General features: G+C 41.0%; 1 protein-coding gene across 1 annotated transcript; it reads left to right on the top strand.

Moving 5' to 3' along the window:
• The first annotated feature begins 6,970 nt into the window (after window positions 1–6,970).
• LOC110520793 (LysM, putative peptidoglycan-binding, domain containing 4) lies at window positions 6,971–19,744 on the top strand. Its single transcript, XM_090225668.1, has 3 exons — window positions 6,971–11,549; window positions 12,396–12,402; window positions 18,461–19,744. The coding sequence occupies exons 1-3, from the start codon at window positions 11,283–11,285 to the stop codon at window positions 19,033–19,035; spliced, it is 849 nt and encodes a 282-aa protein (XP_090081794.1). The 5' UTR covers window positions 6,971–11,282; the 3' UTR covers window positions 19,036–19,744.
• Window positions 19,745–21,768: the final 2,024 nt, after the last annotated feature.

Raw genomic sequence — 21,768 nt, forward strand, 5'->3', positions numbered from 1 at the left:
AAGTAGCAAATTTGAAAATACATATTTTGTTCATCAAACCCGACACTCTCATTGACCTCCATAAAAGTGTTGTGTTTTTTTGGCGGACTAAACTCTCTCGCTTCACTTCTTCCTCTCTGGGTTACAGTCCTGGGGGATTTGGCACAGGTATACTGCTGATCTTTTCTTACTGACGTGAAGAAACACAAGTATTTCATTGCATTGAAAACTATGCACAGGGAAGGCAAGACAACATTAAATAGTTCATTCAGTAATTGAGAATCTCACCCTGTCAAAGTCATTTCACTCTTTTACCTCAAAATGTGTATTTCCTGACTGAACAGTAAGTAACTGGTTTGACTGAGAATAACATGATTCAATGAATGCCTTTAAGAGTATGATTGGCTTAAACTGTTGCAGGGGTTTTCTGGTTTGGTCAAAAGACCACCCGGAAACCAGTTACTGGATGGAGACGTTATGCGAGGCCCGAAAGAAGGGCGTGAAGTACAAATCTTACAAACCGACGTCTGCGAAATACAAGCCGTGTACTTTCTCCTTTGAGTCAGGTACAGGAAAGATAATAACAGTGCCTTCAGAAAGTATTCACACTCCTTGACTTTACACATTTTGTTGTGTTACAGCTTGAATTTAAAATGACTTCAATTGATATTTTTTTGTCACTGGCTTACACACAATACCCCATAATGTCAAAGTGGAATTGTGTTTTTCAAATTGCATTACAAATTAATTAAACTTGAAAACCTGAAATGTCATGAGTCAATAAGTATTCAACCCCTTTGTTATGGCAAGCCTAAAACAAATTGCTTAACAAGTTACATAATAAGTTGCATGGACTCTATGCGCAATAATAGTGTTGAACATGATTTATGAATCAATACCTCACTATCACTACCTCTCTATACCCCACACATACAGATAATTGTAAGGTCCCTCAGTCGAGCAGTGAATTTCAAACACAGATTCAACCAAAAAGGCCAGAGAGGTTTTCCAATGCATCGCCAAGATTGGTAGATTGGTATAAAAAAAACAGACGTTGAATATCCCTTTGAGCATGGTGAAGTTATTAATTACACTTCGGATGGTGTATCAATACACCCAGTCACCACAAAGATACAGGCCTCCTTCCAAACTCAGTTGCCAGAAAGGAAGGAAACCACTCGGGAATTTCACCATGAAGCCAATGGTGACTTTAAAACAGTTAAAGAGTTGAATGGCTGTGATAAGAAAACTGAGGGTGGATCAACAACATTGTAGTTACTCCACACTACTAAGCGAATTGACAGAGTGAATACAAGGAAGCCTTTCCAGAATAAAACATTTACAAAACATGCATCCTGTTTGCAACAAGGCACTGAAGTAATAATGCAAAAATAATTGTCCTAAATACGAAGTGTTATGTTTGGGGCAAATCCAAGACAACACATTACTGATTACATTACTGAGTACCACTCTCCATATTTTCAGCATAGTGGTGGCTGCATCATATTATGGGCATGCTTGTAATCATTAAGGACTGGGGAGTTGTTCTGGTTAAAAAATAAATGGAATGGAGCTCAGCACAGGAAAAATCCTAGAGGAAAACCTGGTTCAGTCAGCTTTCCACCAGACACTCTGAGATTAATTGATCTTTCAGCAGGACAATAACCTAAAACACAAGGCCAAATGTTCACTGGAGTTGCTTACAAAGAAGACAGTGAATGTTCCTGAATGGCCGAGTTACAGTTTTGAGTAAAATTCTGTTGAAAATCTATGGCTAGACCTGAAAATGGTTGTCTAGCAATGATTAGCAACCAATTTGACAGAGAATTTAGAAAATAATAAATGGGCAAATGTTGCCCTATGTAAGGGATTTCTTCCATTGACGGAGAGGCGGACCAAAGCGCAGCGTGGTTGTTTTGATTCATGTTTTAATCAATCACTTCACATGAACAAACTAACAAAAACAAGAAATGTGAAACCTCAAAACATTCCTATCTGGTGCAAACACAGCGACAGGAACAATCACCCACAAACACACAGTGAAACCCAGGCTACCTAAGTATGATTCTCAATCAGAGACAACTAATGACACCTGCCTCTGATTGAGAACCATACTAGGCCGAAACATAGAAATACCCAAATCATAGAAAAACAAACATAGACTGCCCACCCCAACTCACGCCCTGACCATACTAAATAATGACAAAACAAAAGGAAATAAAGGTCAGAACGTGACACCCTATCCAGGTGTGGAAAGGTCTTGGAGATTTATCAAGAAAGACTCACAGCTGTAATTGCTGCCAAATGTACTCAGGTGTGAATACTTATGTAAATGTTATATTTCTGTATTTTATTTTCAATACATTTGCAAACATTTCTAAAAGCATGTTCTCACTCGCTTGTTATTTAATACATTTTGAATTCAGACAGTAACACAACAAAATGTGGAATAAATCAAGGGGTATGGATGCTCCTCTCCTGAAAACCCTGAGCAGTCAATGGAAATTGAACCTGACAAAAGTGAATAGGAAGAACCTGCGCCGACAGGTGAGGTCAAGGCTTCTGAGCCTTGCTCCAACTATCAAGCAAATGTCCAAAATGACTCTGGCCCAGTTGGAGTATGATTTGTGAAGAAAGTGGATCCATGCCTTTCGGCCAATCTATTTGTGGTATGCAGCCGAGTGAAGAAGGAGCTGGGATCTGTCAATTAGGTCAAATTATCCAGAAATTGACTTATGATTTTTTTGTGTGTGTGTGTGTGTGTGTTTCTGCTGCTCAAAGGGAGAGGGCATTGCGTGTTTCGCGACTTGGGACTAGAGCTGTGTGCTCCTTTCTCTCCAGAGCAGAGTGCTGCTGAAAGGAGTGATAACTGGGGTGGCGTTGAGTGTGGATCGACTGAAGTTTTGTGGGACGCAGACAGGGTTGGCGAGGAGCGCAAGACTGTGAAGACCCTGACTGTCCTTCTGAGTTTTGATGCAGAGGGTTTGCCGGATATAGTCATGCTAGGGTATCGAAGTTATTCCGTGAAAGCTTTGGTTTTCCAATTCTACTAAGTTATTTCAGGGGCCAAGTTTATGGTCATGTCGCAGCAGTATGTAGGAGGGAGAAGTGTGCAGGAGGGCATGGGACAAAGGCGTGTGTAGTTTCGGTGAAAAAGTGGTGTGTTTCAATTGTGGGGTTGCTCATGTTGCTGGGGGATTAGGAATGACCTGAGCAAGTGAGACAGGTTGACGTATCCAGGGTGAGAGCAGTGCAGAAAGTATCATATGCTGAGGCAGTGGGGAAAGTAGAGGATTGTGGGCAAAGGGTGAAGGAGCCTGAGAGGATCCCTGTGAGTAGTAGGTCAGTGACACGAACAGTTTGTGCTTTAGTAAGGTTGCCATCTTGGTGCTTATTGCTATGGTCATTAATTGTACCGCACAGATGGAAAGGAAATCCCAGAAAGTTTGGTTTATAGTAGCAGCAGCAGAGAAGTTTATGGGTGTCAGATTTTGGTGCAGAAGAACTACAGTGGGTTTTGAGAGAAGGCGTTCCAGCCAACCAGACCGACGGCCTGTTGTAGAATCTGTTGGTGCCAAAGTAGTGAGAAGGGGTATGTTGTACACTACATAGCCAAAAGTATGTAGACACCTGCTCATCAAACTTCTCATTCCAAAATCAAGTTCATTAATATAGAGTTGGTCCTCTCTTTGCTGCGAGAACAGCCTTCACTCTTCTGGGAAGACTTTCCACTAGATGTTGGAACATGGCTGCGAGGACTTACTTCCATTAAGCCGAAAGAGCATTAGTAAGATCGGGCACTGATGTTGGGCGATTAGGCCTAGCTCAGTCAGTGTTCCAATTCATCCCAAAGGTGTTTGATGGGGCTGAGGTCAGGGCTATGTGCAGGCCAGTAAAGCTCTTCCACACCGATCTCTGTTGCCACAAAGTTGGAAGCACAGAATCATCTACAATGTCATTGTATGCTGTAGTGTTAAATATTTATCTTCACTGGAACTAAGGGGTCTATCCTGAACCTTGAAAAACAGCCCCAGACCATTATTCCTCCATCAGCTCCCGGCGAACAGTTTTTGTGCTGACGTTGATTCCAGAGGCAGTTTGGAACTCGGTAGTTAGTGTTGCGACCGAAGACAGATGATTTTTACGAGCTATGTGCTTCAACACTCGGCGGTACAGTTCTGTGAGCTTGTGTGACCTACCTTTTCGCGGTGGAGCCGTTGTTGCTCCTAGATGTTTCCACTTTACAATGACAGCACTTACAGTTGACCGGGGCAGCTCAAGCAGGGCAGAAATTTGACAAACTGACTTGTTGGAAAGGTGGCATCCTATGACAGTGCCATGTTGAAAGTCACTGAGCTCTTCAGTAAGACCATTCTACTGTCAATGTGTGTCTATGGAGATTGCATGGCTGTGTGCTCGACTGTATAAACCTGTCAGCAACGGATGTGACTGAAATAGCTGAATCCACTAATTTGACCATGTAGTGTATATAACACCGACTCATTCCAGGGTTTTTCTTTATTTTTTGCTATTTTCTACATTGAAGAATAATAGTGAAGACATGAAAAAACACATATGGAATCTTGTAGTAACCAAAAAAGCGAAATAAAATAAATAAATATATTATATATTTGAGATTCTTCAAAGTAGACACCCTTTGTCTTGATGACAGCTTTGCACACTCTTGGCATTCTGTCAACCAGGTGCATGAGGTAGTCACCTGGAATGCATTTCAATTAACAGTTGTGCCTTGTTAAAAGTTCATTTGCGGAATTAATTCCCTTCTTAATGCATTTGAGCCAATAAGTTGTGTTGTGACAAGGTAGGGGTGGTATATAGAAGATAATTTGATTTGGTAATGACCATGTCCATATTATGGCAAGAACAGCTCAAATAAGCAAAGAAAAACGACAGTACATCATTCCTTAAGACATGAAGGTCAGTCAATGCGGAAAAATTCAAGAACTTTGAAAGTTTTTTCAAGTGCAGTCGCAAAAACCATAAAGTGCTATGATGAAACTGGATCTCATGAGGACCGCAACAGGAAAGGAAGACCCAGAGTTACATATGAGAATCAGAGGATAAGTTCATTAGAGTTACCAGCCTCAGAAATTGCACCCCAAATAAATGCTTCAGAGTTCAAGTAACAGACACATCTCATCATCAACTGTTCAGAGGAGACTGCGTGAATCAGGCCTTCAATGTTAAATTGCTGCAAAGAATCCACTATTACAGGACACCCACAATGAAGCACGCACATTTAACCAGCATGGCTGCCACAGCATTCTGCAGCGATACGCAATCCCATCTGGTTTGTGCTTAGTGGGTTTATCATTGTTTTTCAACAGGACAATGACCCAAAACACATCACCAGGCTGTGTAAGGGCTATTTGACCAAGAAGGAGAGTGATGGAGTGCTGTATCAGATGACCTGGCCTGCTTGAGTTGGTTAAAAATGCCGGGAAAGGGAAATGGTTTGTTAAAAGAAGAATGGTAGAAAGTGTAAGCAGTGTGAGCTGAAGACCGGAGGAGAAATGGAAGTGTATGAGGGTGAAGTATTGGAGGTGGTAGGTGTGGTGAAGTTCTCGGAGCCTGAGGCTTGCACCGAGGGTCAGGATAAAGATGAGTCTGTGACAGTAGGCTTGAAGTTTTTGGAAAAAGTGGACCCTTGCCTTTTGGCTGATTCATTTGTGGTTTCAGGGTGGGTCAAAACAGAATTGGGTGCTGTGGAATTGGTGAGGGTAAACAGAAGTGGTCTTGTGATAATTGTTTGTGTTTCTGCTGGTAAGATGGAGCAGCTGCTCCACGTTAAATGAATGGGGGGCAAGAGATGTGAATATTTTTACTCTCAAGAAAAGGGTGCCATTGAAAGGAGTGATTACTCGGGTAGTGGTAAATGTGAAAGCTAAATGTGAAGATTCCAGGTGTTTGTGATGCTCATTGTTTGGTGTGATTCAGACAGGGTGGCATGAGTTGTGAAACAGAAGTCATTGTCTGTTGTTTTGAGTTTTGATGTTGACTCTTTGCCCTGACAACGTGATGTTAAGATATATAACTTATGCTGTATGAGCTTTTGTGCCAAATACATTACGTCGGTACACGTGTCAAGCTTATGGGCATGTTGCAGCAGTGTGTAGGAGGGAGGTTCCTAGGTGTGAGAAATGTGCAAAAGGGCATGAGACAAAGGAATGTGTAGCATTGGGGAAAGTAGTGGTATGTGTTAATTGTAGGGGTGCCCATGGGGCAGGGGATCAGAAATGTCTGGTGCAAGAGAGGCAGGTTGAGGTTTCCAGGGTTCGAGTAGTGCAGAAGTTGTCATATGCTGAGGCAGTGAAGATAGTAGAGGAAGATGGGTCAAGGGGGAGGGATCCTAAGAGGAGTGGTGTGAATAGTAGATCTGTACCAGTACAGAGTGATAAACCAACAAGTGATATATGTTTCAGTAAGATAGAATTTTTTGCATTTATAGCAATGGTGATCAACTGTACTATAGGGATGGAACATAAGTTGCAGAAAATTGATGTTGTGGTGGCAGGTGCAGAGAGGTGTTTGGGTGTGAGTTACAGGGTGTTTTGAGTGGTGGTGTCCCATCCTTTCAAGGCTGTTGGCCTGAAGTAGGACTAAATATATATATATATATATATATATATATATATATATATATATATATAAAATAAACACTATACTCCACTATTTCAAGGCTGTTATATACATATATATGTAAAATAAACACTATACTCCACTATTTAGTCCTACTTCAGGCCAGCAGCCTTGAAAGGATGGGACACCACCACTCAAAACACCCTGTAACTCTGACGTCAGGTCTAGCACACCCAAACACCTCTCTGCACCTGCCACCACAACATCAATTTTATATATATATATATATATATATATATATATATATATATATATATATATATATATATTGTGTGTAGTTTTAGATTGTAGTTAATTTAATTTTTTACAATTCAAGCAAAGTATAAGGGAGTTGTACTCCATTCTAGTAGGTGGCGGTAACTCAACATTTCTTGGATGTCAACCGCCGTTAAATCTCATCGAAGAAGAAAAACGACCAAAGAATTTAGTCTGCCGGAAAACTACACGAAGAAGAAAAACTATGCCTTAGACTGGATTTTCCAAAGCTGAAAGGAGAGTCCCGTATTTGCAGCTCTGTAAAAAGTGAGAATTGCGGGGGATTTGACACTATGGGAAAACTGGACGAGTTAAGCTCAAACTCAAACTTTATTAGCCAATCTGATTTGAAATGAATAAACGTCTTTTGTAAAAAAAATGTTTTAGATTGATTGATAAACAGTTGGTTCAAGCTAGCTACTGTAATGTCTAAGGTAATTTAGGCTTACTATAATGTCACGTCCACAGTCCGTGAGTGAAGCAAGTAACGTTAAGTGTGCAAGGTCATAATATATTCGGCCTGTTAGCGAACTTAAACAGCTAGCTGTTACTAGCTACGTACCAGTCGCCACGTAACTTGCTGGTTATTTTGTTAATCTGTTTTCGTTTTGATAGTATGTATAGTAGCTTGCAAGCGATTGTCATAGTTTTTATGAAACTTCATGTCTGACCTGTTGCTAACGTTAGCTAGTCACATGTATAACTAGTAGGTACAGAAGCTAGGTGACAAATCTCAACTCCAGGTAGTTATGTATCTACAGTGGGGCAAAAAAAGTATTTAGTCAGCCACCAATTGTCCAAGTTCTCCCACTTAAAAAGATGAGAGGCCTGTAATTTTCATCATAGGTACACTTCAACTATGACAGACAAAATGAGAAAAAAAAATCCAGAAAATCACATTGTAGGATTTTTTATGAATTTATTTGCAAATTATGGTGAAAAACTTTTGTTATTGACCAAATACTTATTTATCTCAATACTTTGTTATTTACCATTTGTTGGCAATGACAGAGGTCAAACGTTTTCTGTAAGTCTTCAAAGTTTTCACACACTGTTGCTGGTATTTTGGCCCATTCCTCTATGCAGATCTCCTCTAGAGCAGTGATGTTTTGGGGCTGTTGCTGGGCAACACAGACTTTCAACTCCCTCCAAAGATTTTCTATGGGGTTGAGATCTGGAGACTGGCTAGGCCACTCCAGGACCTTGAAATGCTTCTTACGAAGCCACTCCTTCGTTCCTTTTTGTTTCTGGTGTCCTTTGACAGCTATTTGGTCTTGGCCATAGTGGAGTTTGGAGTGTGACTGTTTGAGGTTGTGGACAGGTGTATTTTATAGTGTTCAAGTAACAAGTTCAAACAGGTGCCATTAATACAGGTAACGAGTGGAGGACAGAGGAGTCTCTTAAATAAGAAGTTACAGGTCTGTGAGAGACAGAAATCTTGCTTGTTTGTAGGTGACCAAATACTTATTTTCCACCATAATTTGCAAATAAATTCCTTAAAAATCCTACAATTTGATTTTCTGGATTTATTTTTCTCATTGTCTGTCATAGTTGAAGTGTACCTATGATGAAAATTACAGTCCTCTCTCATCTTTTTAAGCGGGAGGTACTTGCACAATTGGTGGCTGACTAAATACTTCTTTGCCCGACTGTACCTGGAGTTGATATTTCTCAGCTAATTCATAACACATCTAGACTAGTTTCAGGACTGTCTGTTGCATGTATGCAACTTTGCATGGTCTGACTAGGTAAATTGAATGTGATAACTAGCCAGCTCTCAAAAACCCTTAACTTTACATAGTATAGTTTTAGCGGTTACATTCGCCCACGGTTGGCTCGGTGTGAACTACAATTTCGAAGTTGTGTTTAAAGGTTTAGAAACGTCTAATCATTGTTTTCGAAACATATGCTGATGTGCCGCTTATCTGTCATGTCAGCAAGAATGTTTTTCAAATAAAGATACTTACTGTAGTAGTTTTGCACAAATCCACAAGCTCTGTGTGCATCCAGTTGACGAACTACACTTCCTCTCCAGTTATTAGTGATGGGTCGTTCGCGAACGAGTCGACTCTAAGAGCCGGCTCGCATATCAGAAGAGCCAAATCTATTTATAAACATATAAAACAATTAAGATATGAATATAATTAACTAATTAAAATAACTAAAAAAATTGCCCAATGCTCAAGCGCACACACATTCGTTCTGGCTTTCTTCTCACACTTCTCACCTGTTGTTCCTGTCAAACACAGTGTCAAACAATGAACCAAAGATGCGTGAGGTAGGGCCGAGCCAACTCACTCAGTCACACACTTAGCAGCCGAGTAGAGAGAGGAAGGAAAGCTGTGAAAACAACAGCTGGAAAATTAGTCTGAAGCACAGTAGCATTTGGATGCATTTTAAAATGTAGATGTTAGAGCACAGTGTAGAATTTGCCAAAACAAAATCTCATATAAAGCCGGTTCTATGCACAACCTACACCGGCATATGCGAACTGTGCACCCAACTGTGAAGCTATCTGTAGCGGAGCTTTGAGAAACTAGCGGGCCTGCTAGTGATAGTGGTCGACCCAGCACCTCCACACGTGGAGATGTATCCACTCAGTCAAGTAGGCCTACTCCGCGACCCACAGCAATGCAGTCTTCTACGGACCACTTTATGCCAAAGTCTATGTCTGTAGCAAATTGTTTCGATTGTGGAGGATAGAGGTTTTAGAAATTGTAGCAATACTCTAAATACAATGTATGCAATTACCAGCAGGAAAACCCTTTCAAAGTCACTTATTCCACGACTGTACAAGAGCACACAGGATTCAGTGCAGGAAAGAGTCCAAAAAGCTACTGCAGTTAGCCTTACCACTGACTGCTGGACATCAAGGGTAACCACTTGTTACATGTCACTTCATTGAAGATTTTTCAATGTCTAACTGTCTTCTGGACTGCTTTGAGTTCAGCGACAGACACCTCAGATAACTTGGCAGAGGAACTGTTGAGTGGCCAGAGAATGACAAGTAGATGGAAAAGTAGTTTGTTGTGTTAACGACAATGCAGCTAACATAACCAAAGCCATGAAAATGTTAAAATGGACCCATCATCCATGTCTTGCCCACACAATCAACCTGATTGTAAGAGATGCTCTGAAGTTGAAGCCCACTGTGGACAAAGTGAAAGCAGCTGTGGAATGCTTCCACAGGAGCACAGTAGGTGCTGAAAAACTAAAGTCTACACAACGCCAGATGGGGATGCCTGAGCTGAGGCCTAAACAAGACTGCACTACAAGGTGGAATTCAACAGAAGATACGTCATCAAAGGACACTAAAGCAGTTAGCGTCTATGAATGGGTTATGCGATAACTAGCTAGCAATGTTTCCACACTTAACTTTACAGGGTAGCTTATACAAAACACCACCATATATTTTTAAACTAACCTGCTCTTGGAGATACTTTCTTTGTTCTTGATTCGGGGAAAAGTGTTATCTAATATGTCGGTGTCCAGTTGCAGGTGGTTCTACAAAAACCAGAGAACACATGGATTTAATATCTTTGAGTTGAGTGGGTAACATGGGCGCGGCCTCATTTTAATAGCTGGGTGCTCTGCCATATGACATTAACTTCAAATTAAATCCCAAGTTCAAGAAACATTGGGAAATGGCAGCACTCCAAAAAAGTTTTTTAAAGGGACAAAAAGACATGACATTAGGTGACAACTTTTTGTACTAAATAAAAAATGAAAACAAAAAGGTTTTTGGAGTGGTCGCAATGTGACGTGCTGTCATCTTCACGTTGCTGCGTCTCATGGAAACGACTAGTTCCTGAAAAGATGTTGGGAAATGCTAGATGTGCGGCAGCTAAGATGGCGAGGAACCTCCTCACGTGGTACAAAACATGGATTTAATATCTTTCTGAGTTTTCTGTTTTTTGTAGAACCACATGCAACTGGGCACTGACATTCTAAAGGATAACCTTTCGTTCTTGATTCAGGAAAAAAAGGTAGCGCCAAGAGCAGGTTAGTTGAAGAATCTATGGAAGCATTTTGTATAAGCTGCCCTGTAACAAAGTGTGGAAATATCGTTATCACATATCTTGCGTAACAGTGTCTAAGAGTAGACTAGCTATAGCTGAGTAAAGGCATAGGTAGCTCTCAATTTAGAGAGGTTATAAGTGGCTTTGGTAAAGGTAAACTCATTCCTGTAATGTTGATGTCAGTTGAGCTAATGAAGAATATAAAAAATAAGGGAATTAAAGTTTGGCAACTTACTGTTCAAACACTAGCTATAGAAACAGTCTCATTGGTATTTTTGTATTCAGTTTACATAGCAAGCTACTTATTATAAAACCCTTATCACACTTGATAATTTTGTGTCTTCTTTCCACCTAAAGTAGCTAGTTGTGATGCGGAGAGGAGACCTTGTTCCCCGGGCCTTCCAGGCCCCAGTGGATGTCCATGCTAGTGTAGATGGCCAGGTGTACATGTTCAGGAACGGCCAGCCAAATGACTCTGCAGGCTCTTCAGAGGAAGAAGAGTTCAATGTGATGGCGCTTTGGCCCCGGGGGCGGCAGGAGCCGGACCAGGACAGACTGGGCAGCCTCATGCTGCTAGAACAGGATGTATTGGTTGGGGACAACCTCAACAAACTTGCTCTGCAATATGGCTGCAAGGTAAGTCCTTGAGCCCATTTATTTGCTGTCAGCAAACTGTACATAGTGTACTGTACAGTACACTTAACGTCAGACACTGTACATATAGGTAACTGCCAAAATAAAGGAAACACCAGCATAAAGTGTCTTAATAGGGAATTGGGCCACCACGAGTTGCCAGAACAGCTTCAATGTGCCTTGGAAAATATTCTATAAGTGTCTAGAACTCTATTGGAGGGATGCAACACCATTCTTCCACAGAAAATTCTATAATCTGGTGTTTTGTTGATGGTGGTGGAAAATGCGGTGTCAGGTGCTGCTCCTGAATCTCCCATAAGTTTTCAATAGTGATGTGCATCTTTCCCTTTAAAGACAATTCAATATGTATCTATGTAGATACATTGGCTACAATAAAGGAACAAAACGTTTTAGCTTGAAACAATTCGATGCAATTTGGTTAGATTAGAGAACGAATCGATTCGATGCATTAACGTTTGCGTATATACATAATTTCCATTGTAAATTCAAGTCTTCTGCTGATGGAGTTCATGAGCTTTGGGCCTCATGGGCCTCTGAGCTGGATCAGTGTGTGTGAATGTAAATTATGTACAGTATATCACAAAAGTGAGTACACCCCTCACATTTTTGTAAATATTTGAGTATATCTTTTCATGTGACAACACTGAAGAAATGACACCTTGCTACAATGTAAAGTAGTGAGTATGCAGCTTGTGTAACAGTGTAAAGTTGCTGTCCCTTCAAAATAACTCAACACACAGCCATTAATGTCTAAACCGCTGGCAACAAAATTGGGCCCAATTAGCCATTTTCCCTCCCCGGTGTCATGTGACTCATTAGTGTTACAAGGTCTCGGGTGTGAATGGGGAGCAGGTGTGTTAAATTTGGTGTCATCGCTCTCACACTCCCTCATACTGACTGGTCACTGGAAGTTCAACATGGCACCTCATGGCAAAGAACTCTGAGGATCTTTAAAAAATAATTGTTGCTCTACATAAAGATGGCCTGGGCTATAAGAAGATTGCCAAGACCCTGAAACTGAGCTGCAGCCAAGACCCTGAAACTGGCCAAGACCATACAGCGGTTTAACTGGACAGGTTCCACTCAGAACAGGCCTCGCCATGGTCGACCAAAGAAGTTGAGTGCACGTGCTCAGCGTCATATCCTTATGTTGTCTTTGGGAAATGGACGTATGAGTGCTGCCAGCATTGCTGCAGAGGTTGAAGGGGTGGGGGGTAAGCCTGTCAGTGCTCAGACCATACGCCATACACTGCATCAAATTGGTCTGCATGGCTGTCGTCCCAGAAAGGAAGCCTCTTCTAAAGATGATGCACAAGAAAGCCCACAAACAGTTTGCAAGCAGACTAAGGACATGGATTACTGGAACCATGTCCTGTGGTCTGATGAGACCAAGAGTAACTTATTTGGTTCAGATGGTGTCAAGCGTGTGTGGCGGCAACCAGGTGAGGAGTACAAAGACAAATGTGTCTTGCCTACAGTCAAGCATGGTGGTGGGAGTGTCATGGTCTGAGGCTGCATGAGTGCTGCTGGCACTGGGGAGCTACAGTTCATTGAGGGAACCATGAATGCCAACATGTACTGTGACATACTGAAGCAGAGCATGATCCCCTCCCTTTGGAGACTGGGCCGCATGGCAGTATTCCAACGTGATAACGATCCCAAAAACACCTCCAAGACGACCACTGCCTTGCTAAAGAAGCTGAGGGTAAAGGTGATGGACTGGCCAAGCATGTCTCCAGACCTAAAACCTATTGAGCATCTGTGGGGCATCCTCAAACGGAAGGTGGAGGAGTGCATGGTCTCTAACATCCACCAGCTCCGTGATGTCGTCATGGAGGAGTGGAAGAGGACTCCAGTGGCAACCTGTGAAGCTCTGGTGAACTCCATGCCCAAGAGGGTTAAGGCTGTGCTGGAAAATGATGGTGGCCACACAAAATATTGACAATTTTGGCCCAATTTGGACATTTTCACTTAGTGGTGTACTCACTTTTGTTGCCAGCGGTTTAGACATTAATGGCTGTGTGTTGAGTTATTTTGAGGGGACAGCAAATTTACACTGTTATACAAGCTGCTCACTCACTACTTTACATTGTAGCAAAGTGTCATTTCTTCAGTGTTGGCCCCTTGAAAAGATATACTCAAATATTTACATAATGTGAGGGGTGCACTCACTTTTGTGATATACTGTATGTGTATGTACTATGTAGGCAGATTAAGTGTTAGCGCTAGTAATGTATCAATATTTTTACAAATGAGCTATGACTTAGCCAATGAATAGCCTATAGTGCTATATCAAATCAAATGTTATGTCACATACACATGGTTAGCAGGTGTTAATGCGAATGTAGCGCAATGCTTATGCTAATGACCATGCAGTAATATCTAACATCTAATCTAACAATTTCACAACTACCTTATACACACAAGTGTAAAGGAATGAATAATAATATGTACACAAATATATGAATGCAAGATGCAGTAGATGGTATAGAGTACAGTATATACAGTGGGGAGAACAAGCATTTGATACACTGCCGATTTTGCAGGTTTTCCTACTTACAAAGCATGTAGAGGTCTATAATGTTTATCATAGGTACACTTCAACTGTGAAAGACGGAATCTAAAACAAAAATCCAGAAAATCACATTGTATGATTTTTAAGTCATTAAAAATCATACTCACATACTCATAGCTTTGACTATTGGATGTTCTAATAGGCACTTTAGTATTGCCAATGTAACAGTATAGCTTCTGTACCTCTCCTCGCTCCTCCCTGGGCTCGAACCAGGAACACGACAACAGCCACCCTCGAAGCAGCGTTACCCATGCAGAGCAAGGGGAACAACTACTCCCAAGTCTCAGAGCGAGTGACGTTTGAAACGGTATTAGCGCGCAACCCGCTAACTAGCAAGCCATTTCACACCACATTGTTACACCAGCCTAATCTCGGGAGTTGATGGGCTTGAAGTCATAAACAGCAGAGCTGCTGGCAAAACGCACGAAAGTGCTGTTTGAATGAATGCTTATGAGCTAGCTGGTGCCTACCATCGCTCAGTCCGACTGCTCTATCAAATCATAGACTTAATTATAACATAATAACACACAGAAATGCGAGCCTTAGGTCATTAATATGGTCGAATCCAGAAACTATCATCTCGAAAACAAGACGTTTATTCTTTCAGTGAAATACGGAACCGTTCGGTATTTTATCTAACGGGTGGCATCCATCAGTCTAAATATTCCTGTTACATTGCACAACCTTCAATGTTATGTCATAATTACGTACAATTTTGGCAAATTAGTTCGCAATGAGCCAGGAGGCCCAAACTGTTGCATATATCCTGACTCTGCGTGCAATGAACGCAAGAGAAGTGACACACTTTCACCTGGTTAATATTGCCTGCTAGCCTGGATTATTATTTTTTCTTTTCTCCCAATTTCGTGGTATCCAATTGTTGTAGTAGCTACTATCTTGATTTTAAGAAAGGCATTGGTGTTTATGGTTAGGTACACGTTGGAGCAACGATAGTCCTTTTTCGCGAATGCACACTGCATCGATTATATGCAACACAGGACACGCTAGATAAACTTGTAATATCATCAACCATGTGTAGTTATAACTAGTGATTATGATTGATTAAGTTTAATGCTAGCTAGCAACTTACCTTGGCTTCTTACTGCATTTGCGTAACAGGCGGGCTCCTCGTGAGGCAGGTGGTTAGAGCGTTGGACTAGTTAACCGTAAGGTTGCAAGATTGAATCCCTGAGCTGACAAGGTAAAAATCTGTCGTTCTGCCCCTGAACAAGGCAGTTAACCCACCTAAGCCGTCATTGAAAATAAGAATTTGTTCTTAACCGACTTGCCTAGTTAAATAAAGATTAAATTAAGGTGTAAAAAAAAATATAATAATCGTCAATCGGCATCAAAAATTACTGATTTCCGATTGTTATGAAAACTTGTAATCGGACATTCTGATTAAATCGGTCGACCTCTACTCACTACCCTCTGGAGAGCCTTACGGTTGTGGGCGGAGCAGTTGCCGTACCAGGCGGTGATACAGCCCGACAGGATGCTTTCGATTGTGCATCTGTAAAAGTTTGAGTGTTTTTGGTTGACAAGCCAAATTTCTTCAGCCTCCTGAGGTTGAAGAGGCGCTGCTGTGCCTTCTTCGCCACGCTGTCTGTGTGGGTGGACCATTTCAGTTTGTCTGTGATGTGTACGCCGAGGAACTTAAACTTTCCACCTTCTCCGCTGCTGTCCCGTCGATGTGGATAGGGGGGTGCTCCCTCTGCTGTTTCCAGAAGTCCACGATCATCTCCTTTGTTTTATAGACATTGAGTGTGAGGTTATTTTCCTGACACCACACTCCGAGGGCCCTCACCTCCTCCCTGTAGGCCGTCTTGTCGTTGTTGGTAATCAAGCCTACCACTGTAATGTCGTCTGCAAACTTGATGATTGAGTTGGAGGCGTGCATGGCCACGCAGTCATAGGAGTACAGGAGGGCCGCCCCCTCACCACCTGGGGGCGGCCCGTCAGGAAATCCAGGACCCAGTATCACAGGGTGGGGTCGAGACCCGGGGCCTTAATGACGAGTTTGGAGGGTACTATGGTGTTAAATGCTGAGCTGTAGTCGATGAACAGCATATTATAGCACACCTTTAGATTTCAAACCATCTCAGAGTAGTTTTTACGGTTCTGAAGTTTAGTGATTTCCTCTCGTTTCGGCCATGCACTGTACCTCACAAAAGGGATTGCTGTACTCGTTATACAGGGTAGTGCTGATCATTTCATATCTAAAAATAGGCATATACACTGATTGTTTAAAGCAAAACTATTTCTGATGGTGAACTGGAACAATCAAAATAAATCTATTGTAAGCCCTGTTCAGCAGGTATCGCCAGAAGAGTTGTCTCCAGTAGCTTACTTTTATTTCAGTAAAACACCATTTTCAACAGCGTATAGTTAACAATAAATTGCATAGGTTGTCACTAGGGATGCAAATGTCTATCAATTGTTGCAGACTAACCAACCCCCATTAACTTGTTAACAAACGTCAAAATAATATTTACGTTCAACCAAGACACTGTTCCTGTTTCATGACTGAGATTTGTTGAATTCTTAAACCAATTTTAATTCCACGAAATTATGCAAATTAACCTATAGACTGATAAGCATGACCGGCTAACCGTTAATATCCGTAGTTGGCACTCGACTAATAATGCTTAACATCACGCAAGCCTACATTGCGTTGGTAAGCGCTCGAAGCTGGGCACAGTGCTCAGTTTGAGTAGGCTACTGATATTGCCTGGGGTTGTTCGGCATGCAAAATGACTTGTAGCTCAATGTCAACACCATTATATGCAGTTTGACACTGAAGGAGAGGATGCATCAGTTGACAAAAGATGAGAGGTAGGCCTGTTTTTGGAAGGTAAAAATAATGTAATATGAGCCCCCCCCAAAAAAATGTGAACCGGTGATTCAATGCATGCTACATTTGGTTTGGTTCGGGGTCCGTGGACTGATTCTGTGGACTGATTGACTTCTTTAACGTTTGAATTGGGGACCACACACACACACCCTTAAAACCTCTTGCTCCTACCTGAGACGCAGATGTCTCATCTAGACACCTGGAAATGCAAATGCGCTACGCTAAATGCTAAATGTACTCGTTAAAACTCAAACGTTCATTAAAACACACATGCAGGGTATTGAATTAAAGCTACACTCGTTGTGAATCTAGCCAACAAGTCAGATTTTTTAAATGCTTTTCGGCGAAAGCATGAGAAGCTATTATCTGATAGCATGCAACACCCCAATATACCTGAAGGGGACGTAAACAAAATAATTAGCGTAGCCGGCGCTACACAAAACGCAGAAATAAAATATAAAACATTCATTACCTTTGATATTCTTTGTTGGCACTCCTATATGTTCCATAAACATCACAATTAGGTCTTTTTCCCGATTTAAATCCGTCCATGTATGCCCAAAATATCCATTTGTATAGCCTGTCTGGTTCAGGAAAAAAGCTCCCTTCCAACACGCAACGTCATTTTTAAAAAATTATATAAGTTGCCTATATTCTTTGACAAAACACTTCAACCTACTTTTGTAACCCAACTTTAGGTATTTGTAAACGTTAATAAGCGATCAAATTGATCACTGGGCGATCTGTATTCAATAGCAGCTACTCAAGAAAACGATGTCCTTTGTCTCTCTTCCAAAATTTATTGCTGTATGCTGGACGAAATGAAGGATCTATTTGTCATTACACAAAGGATTTTTGTCAATGAAAATGACGTTTTTGGCGACATCGTGTGGAAGTTGTAGGAACTGCAAGCTCCCTGCTATATATTTTTGCAATAAACAATTCAGAGACTGGCGGATTAATACTTTTCTGTGGTTTTTGTGACCAGGTTTTTCTTGGGATTTCGCTTGCTGTTCACGTTCTGTTATAGTCACAGACATTATTTAACCAGTTTTAGAAACTTCGGAGTGTTTTCTATCCACACATACTAATCATATGCACATACTATATTCCTGGCATGAGTAGCAGGACGCTGAAATGTTGCGCGATTTTTAACAGAATGTTCGAAAAAGTAGGGGGTAGACTGAGCTCCCACTTTCAAAGTCATTGAAATCTCTTCTAGCCCTGGAAGCCAAAATAATGGGCAACTGGGCATTTTATACATGACCCTAAGCATGATGGAATGTTAATTGCTTAATTCAGGAATCACATCTGTGGAAGCAACTTCTTTCAAAATATGTTTCCCTCATGTACTTGTGTTTTCTTTATTTTGAGTTACCTGTATGTGTCTGCATAGGCTACTGATAATGTGTGCTCACATTATGCCAATATTGACTCTTCTTCCTCTCAACAGGTGGCATAAAGACATAAAGAGGGTGAACAACCTGATTCAGGAACAGGATATGTTTTCATTGAAATCAATCAAAATCCCTGTGAAGAAACACAGCTTATTGACTAACACAGAACACAGAACCTCAAATTCATCCACACCACAGGACAGACCTACAGCCAGCTCATCTGGTAGGCCACATTTACAGGAATACACTGACTTCCTCAAGGAAGTGGATCATGACATCGAGAGACTGATTCAAATCACAGATGCACAGAATGAGGTCTTTTTAGAGGCCACAGAGCGGCCACAAATTTTGGGCTACAGAGGCCAGCGCTTGACCAGCTATGGAGCAGACTGGGGCATCCAGTGGTGGAACGCTGTGGTGGCCATGCTCCTGATAGGCATTATCCTGCCTGTCTTTTATGTTGTTTATATCAAAACACAAGACACTGGAGTGCCTGCTGCTGTAGCGACCTCAAACAGCTCAGGGACAGTCCTCGGCACAGAAAGCCCTAGGAACACTTTTAGCAGCCAGGAAAATGTCCCTCAGTCTGAACGAACCAAACACATAGTTCAGGGAAAGAATGTCTATGGACTTCATGCTTAACGTCAATTTAAGAACCAAACCAGTGTTCTGCTTAAAGGTCATCAAAGAAGTGTTGTTGTGTAACATTTCTTTACAAAAGATTGAAGTTGTAGTATGGATGTGTTTTACCACAGACATTGGACTTCATGGTTTCCGATGTGTGCCTTATTAGATGTCTGACTTATCCAGTCAACGGTTCTTTCTTCTTTGCTAATTATTTTGAAAACATTTTAACACGTTTGCTCTGTGACAACCTTACAACTGCAATTGAATATGGATATTCAGTTTCGGACTTGCTTAAACATTCTGAACAGATTGTAAAATATGTGTGTTTGTTAGTCTTCATGTCCAAATGTAGTGCCATTTTATAGAGATGTTTGTTTTCTTTGCGAGGCATTGGAAAACCTCCTCTGTGTGTGTGTGTGTGTGTGTGTGTGTGTGTGTGTGTGTGTGTGTGTGTGTGTGTGTGTGTGTGTGTGTGTGTGTGTGTGTGTGTGTGTGTGTGTGAGAGAGAGAGAGAGACAGACACAGACAGAATCTGTCTGAAATTCAATGCTCGACTGAGGGACCATACAGACACTTGTATTTGTGGGGTACAGCGATGAGGTAGTCATTTAAAAAAAGTGTTAAACACTATTGCACACATCGAGTTTATGCAACGTATTGTGACTTGTTAAGCTAATTTCTACTACTGAACATACACTGAACAAAAATAAACGCAACATGTAAAGTGTTGGTCCCATGTTTCATGAGCTGAGATAAAAAGATCCCAGAAATGTTCCATACACACAAAAAGCTTTTCTCTGAAAGTTTGTACACATTTGTTTACATCTGTTAGTGAGCATTTCACCTATGCCAAGATAATCCATCCACGTGACAGGTGTGTCAACTCAAGAAGCTGATTAAACAGCATGATCATTACACAAGTGCACCTTGTGCTGGGGACAAAAGGCCACTAAAATGTGCAGTTTTGTCACACAATACAATGCCACAGAAGTTTTAAGGGAATGTGCAATTGGTATGCTGACTGCAGGAATGTCCACCATTATTTAATGTTAATTTCTCTACCAAAGCCACCTCCAACGTTGGTTTAGAGAATTTGCCAGTACGTCCAACCGGCTTCTCATCCGGAGACCAAATGTATGGTGTCATGTGGGTGAGCGGTTTGCTGATGTCAATGTAATAAGCAGAGTGCCCCATGGTGGGGTTATGGTATGGGCAGGCATAAGCTACGGACAACAAACACAATTGCATTTTTTGATGGTAATTTAAATGCAGCGATACCGTGATGAGATCGTGAGGCCCATTGTCGTGCCATTCATTAGCCGTCATCACCTCATCTTTCAGCACAATGCACGGCCCCATGCCGCAAGGATCTGTACACAATTCCTGGAAGTTGAAAGGCCAGTTCTTCCATGGCCTGCATACTCACCCATTGAGCATGTTTAGGATACTCTGGATCTAATATCCAGCAACTTCCCACAGCCAGTGAAGAGGAGTGGGATAACATTCCACAAGCCACAATCAACAGCCTGATCAACTCTATGCGAAGGAGATGTTGTGCTGCATAAGGCAAATGGTGGTCACATCAGATTTATGTTTCACGCTCCTACCTTATTTTAAGGAATCTGTGACTTATATGAACTGTAACTGTAATATCTTTGAAATTGTTGCATGTTGCGTTTATATTTTTCTGTATATTTAGCCTTGCCATAAAGTGGTTGAATACTTATTGACTTGACATTTCAGCTTTTCATTTTTTATTAATTCATATACATTTTGAAAAACATTTTTCACTTTACATTAGGGGTTATTGTGTGTAGGCCAGTGAAAAAATCTCAATTTAATCAATTTTAAATTCAAGCTGTAACAACAAATGTGGAAAAAGTTGAGGGGTGCGAATGCTTTCTAAAGGCACTGTATAAGCACCCACTAGAAAGCAAAGCTGGCATTTATATTTAGTAGTCACAATCCATTTCAATCAGGTGCTTTCACTCTTTGTGCCAATCAGTTAATGTTACTCCTGGAAAAATGTAGCCTGATATTGCTATTGTCTTTGTTCCATTTAAATCCAAAACAGTGTGAATGCATTAAGTTATTAACTTGAGTTAATATTAAACCGTTTTTATAATCCACCAGTTTAATACATTTTAAATGGGGGAAAAAAAACTTCATTTGGTGTTATTTATTGAAGGTGTTATTTATTTAGGCATTTATTTGTGGATTTAAAAATAGTACATACCTTCAATAATTTTCCTGGATGAAAAATGCATTTACTTTATGCCCTATACTGTTTTAGATTAAGACAAAAGCACAGTAGGACTTCAGAGTATTGTATTTATTTCAAGTTGGGCCTTCTTCAAACCCTTTAAAAAAACTGAAATCTTGACGTTTTAAAGCAAGTTTGTTAAAATTTGAAGGACTTTGAAGGATTAATCCCTTATATTGCAAAAAATGTTTGTAAGCCTACCAAAAAAGAAATGTCCAGTGATACATACTGTATAGGTTGATATTTGTACATGTATAGTCATTTTAATTCCACTCTGCTTTAGTGAACTCTCCAACCTGTAGATCAGTGTTTCCAACTACAGTCCTCGAGTACCCCCAACACCACACATTTTTGTTGTAGCCCCAGACAAACTTTTGTTGAATCAGGTGTGCTTGTCTGGGGCTACAACAAAAATTGAGTTACAGCCTTATTCTAAAATTGATTTAATGTATTGTTACCCTCTTCAATATACACACAATACCCCA

Source organism: Oncorhynchus mykiss, chromosome 1 (genome assembly GCF_057628025.1).
Source record: "Oncorhynchus mykiss isolate SJ-2025 chromosome 1, ASM5762802v1, whole genome shotgun sequence".
NCBI classification, from domain to species: Eukaryota; Metazoa; Chordata; class Actinopteri; order Salmoniformes; family Salmonidae; genus Oncorhynchus; species Oncorhynchus mykiss.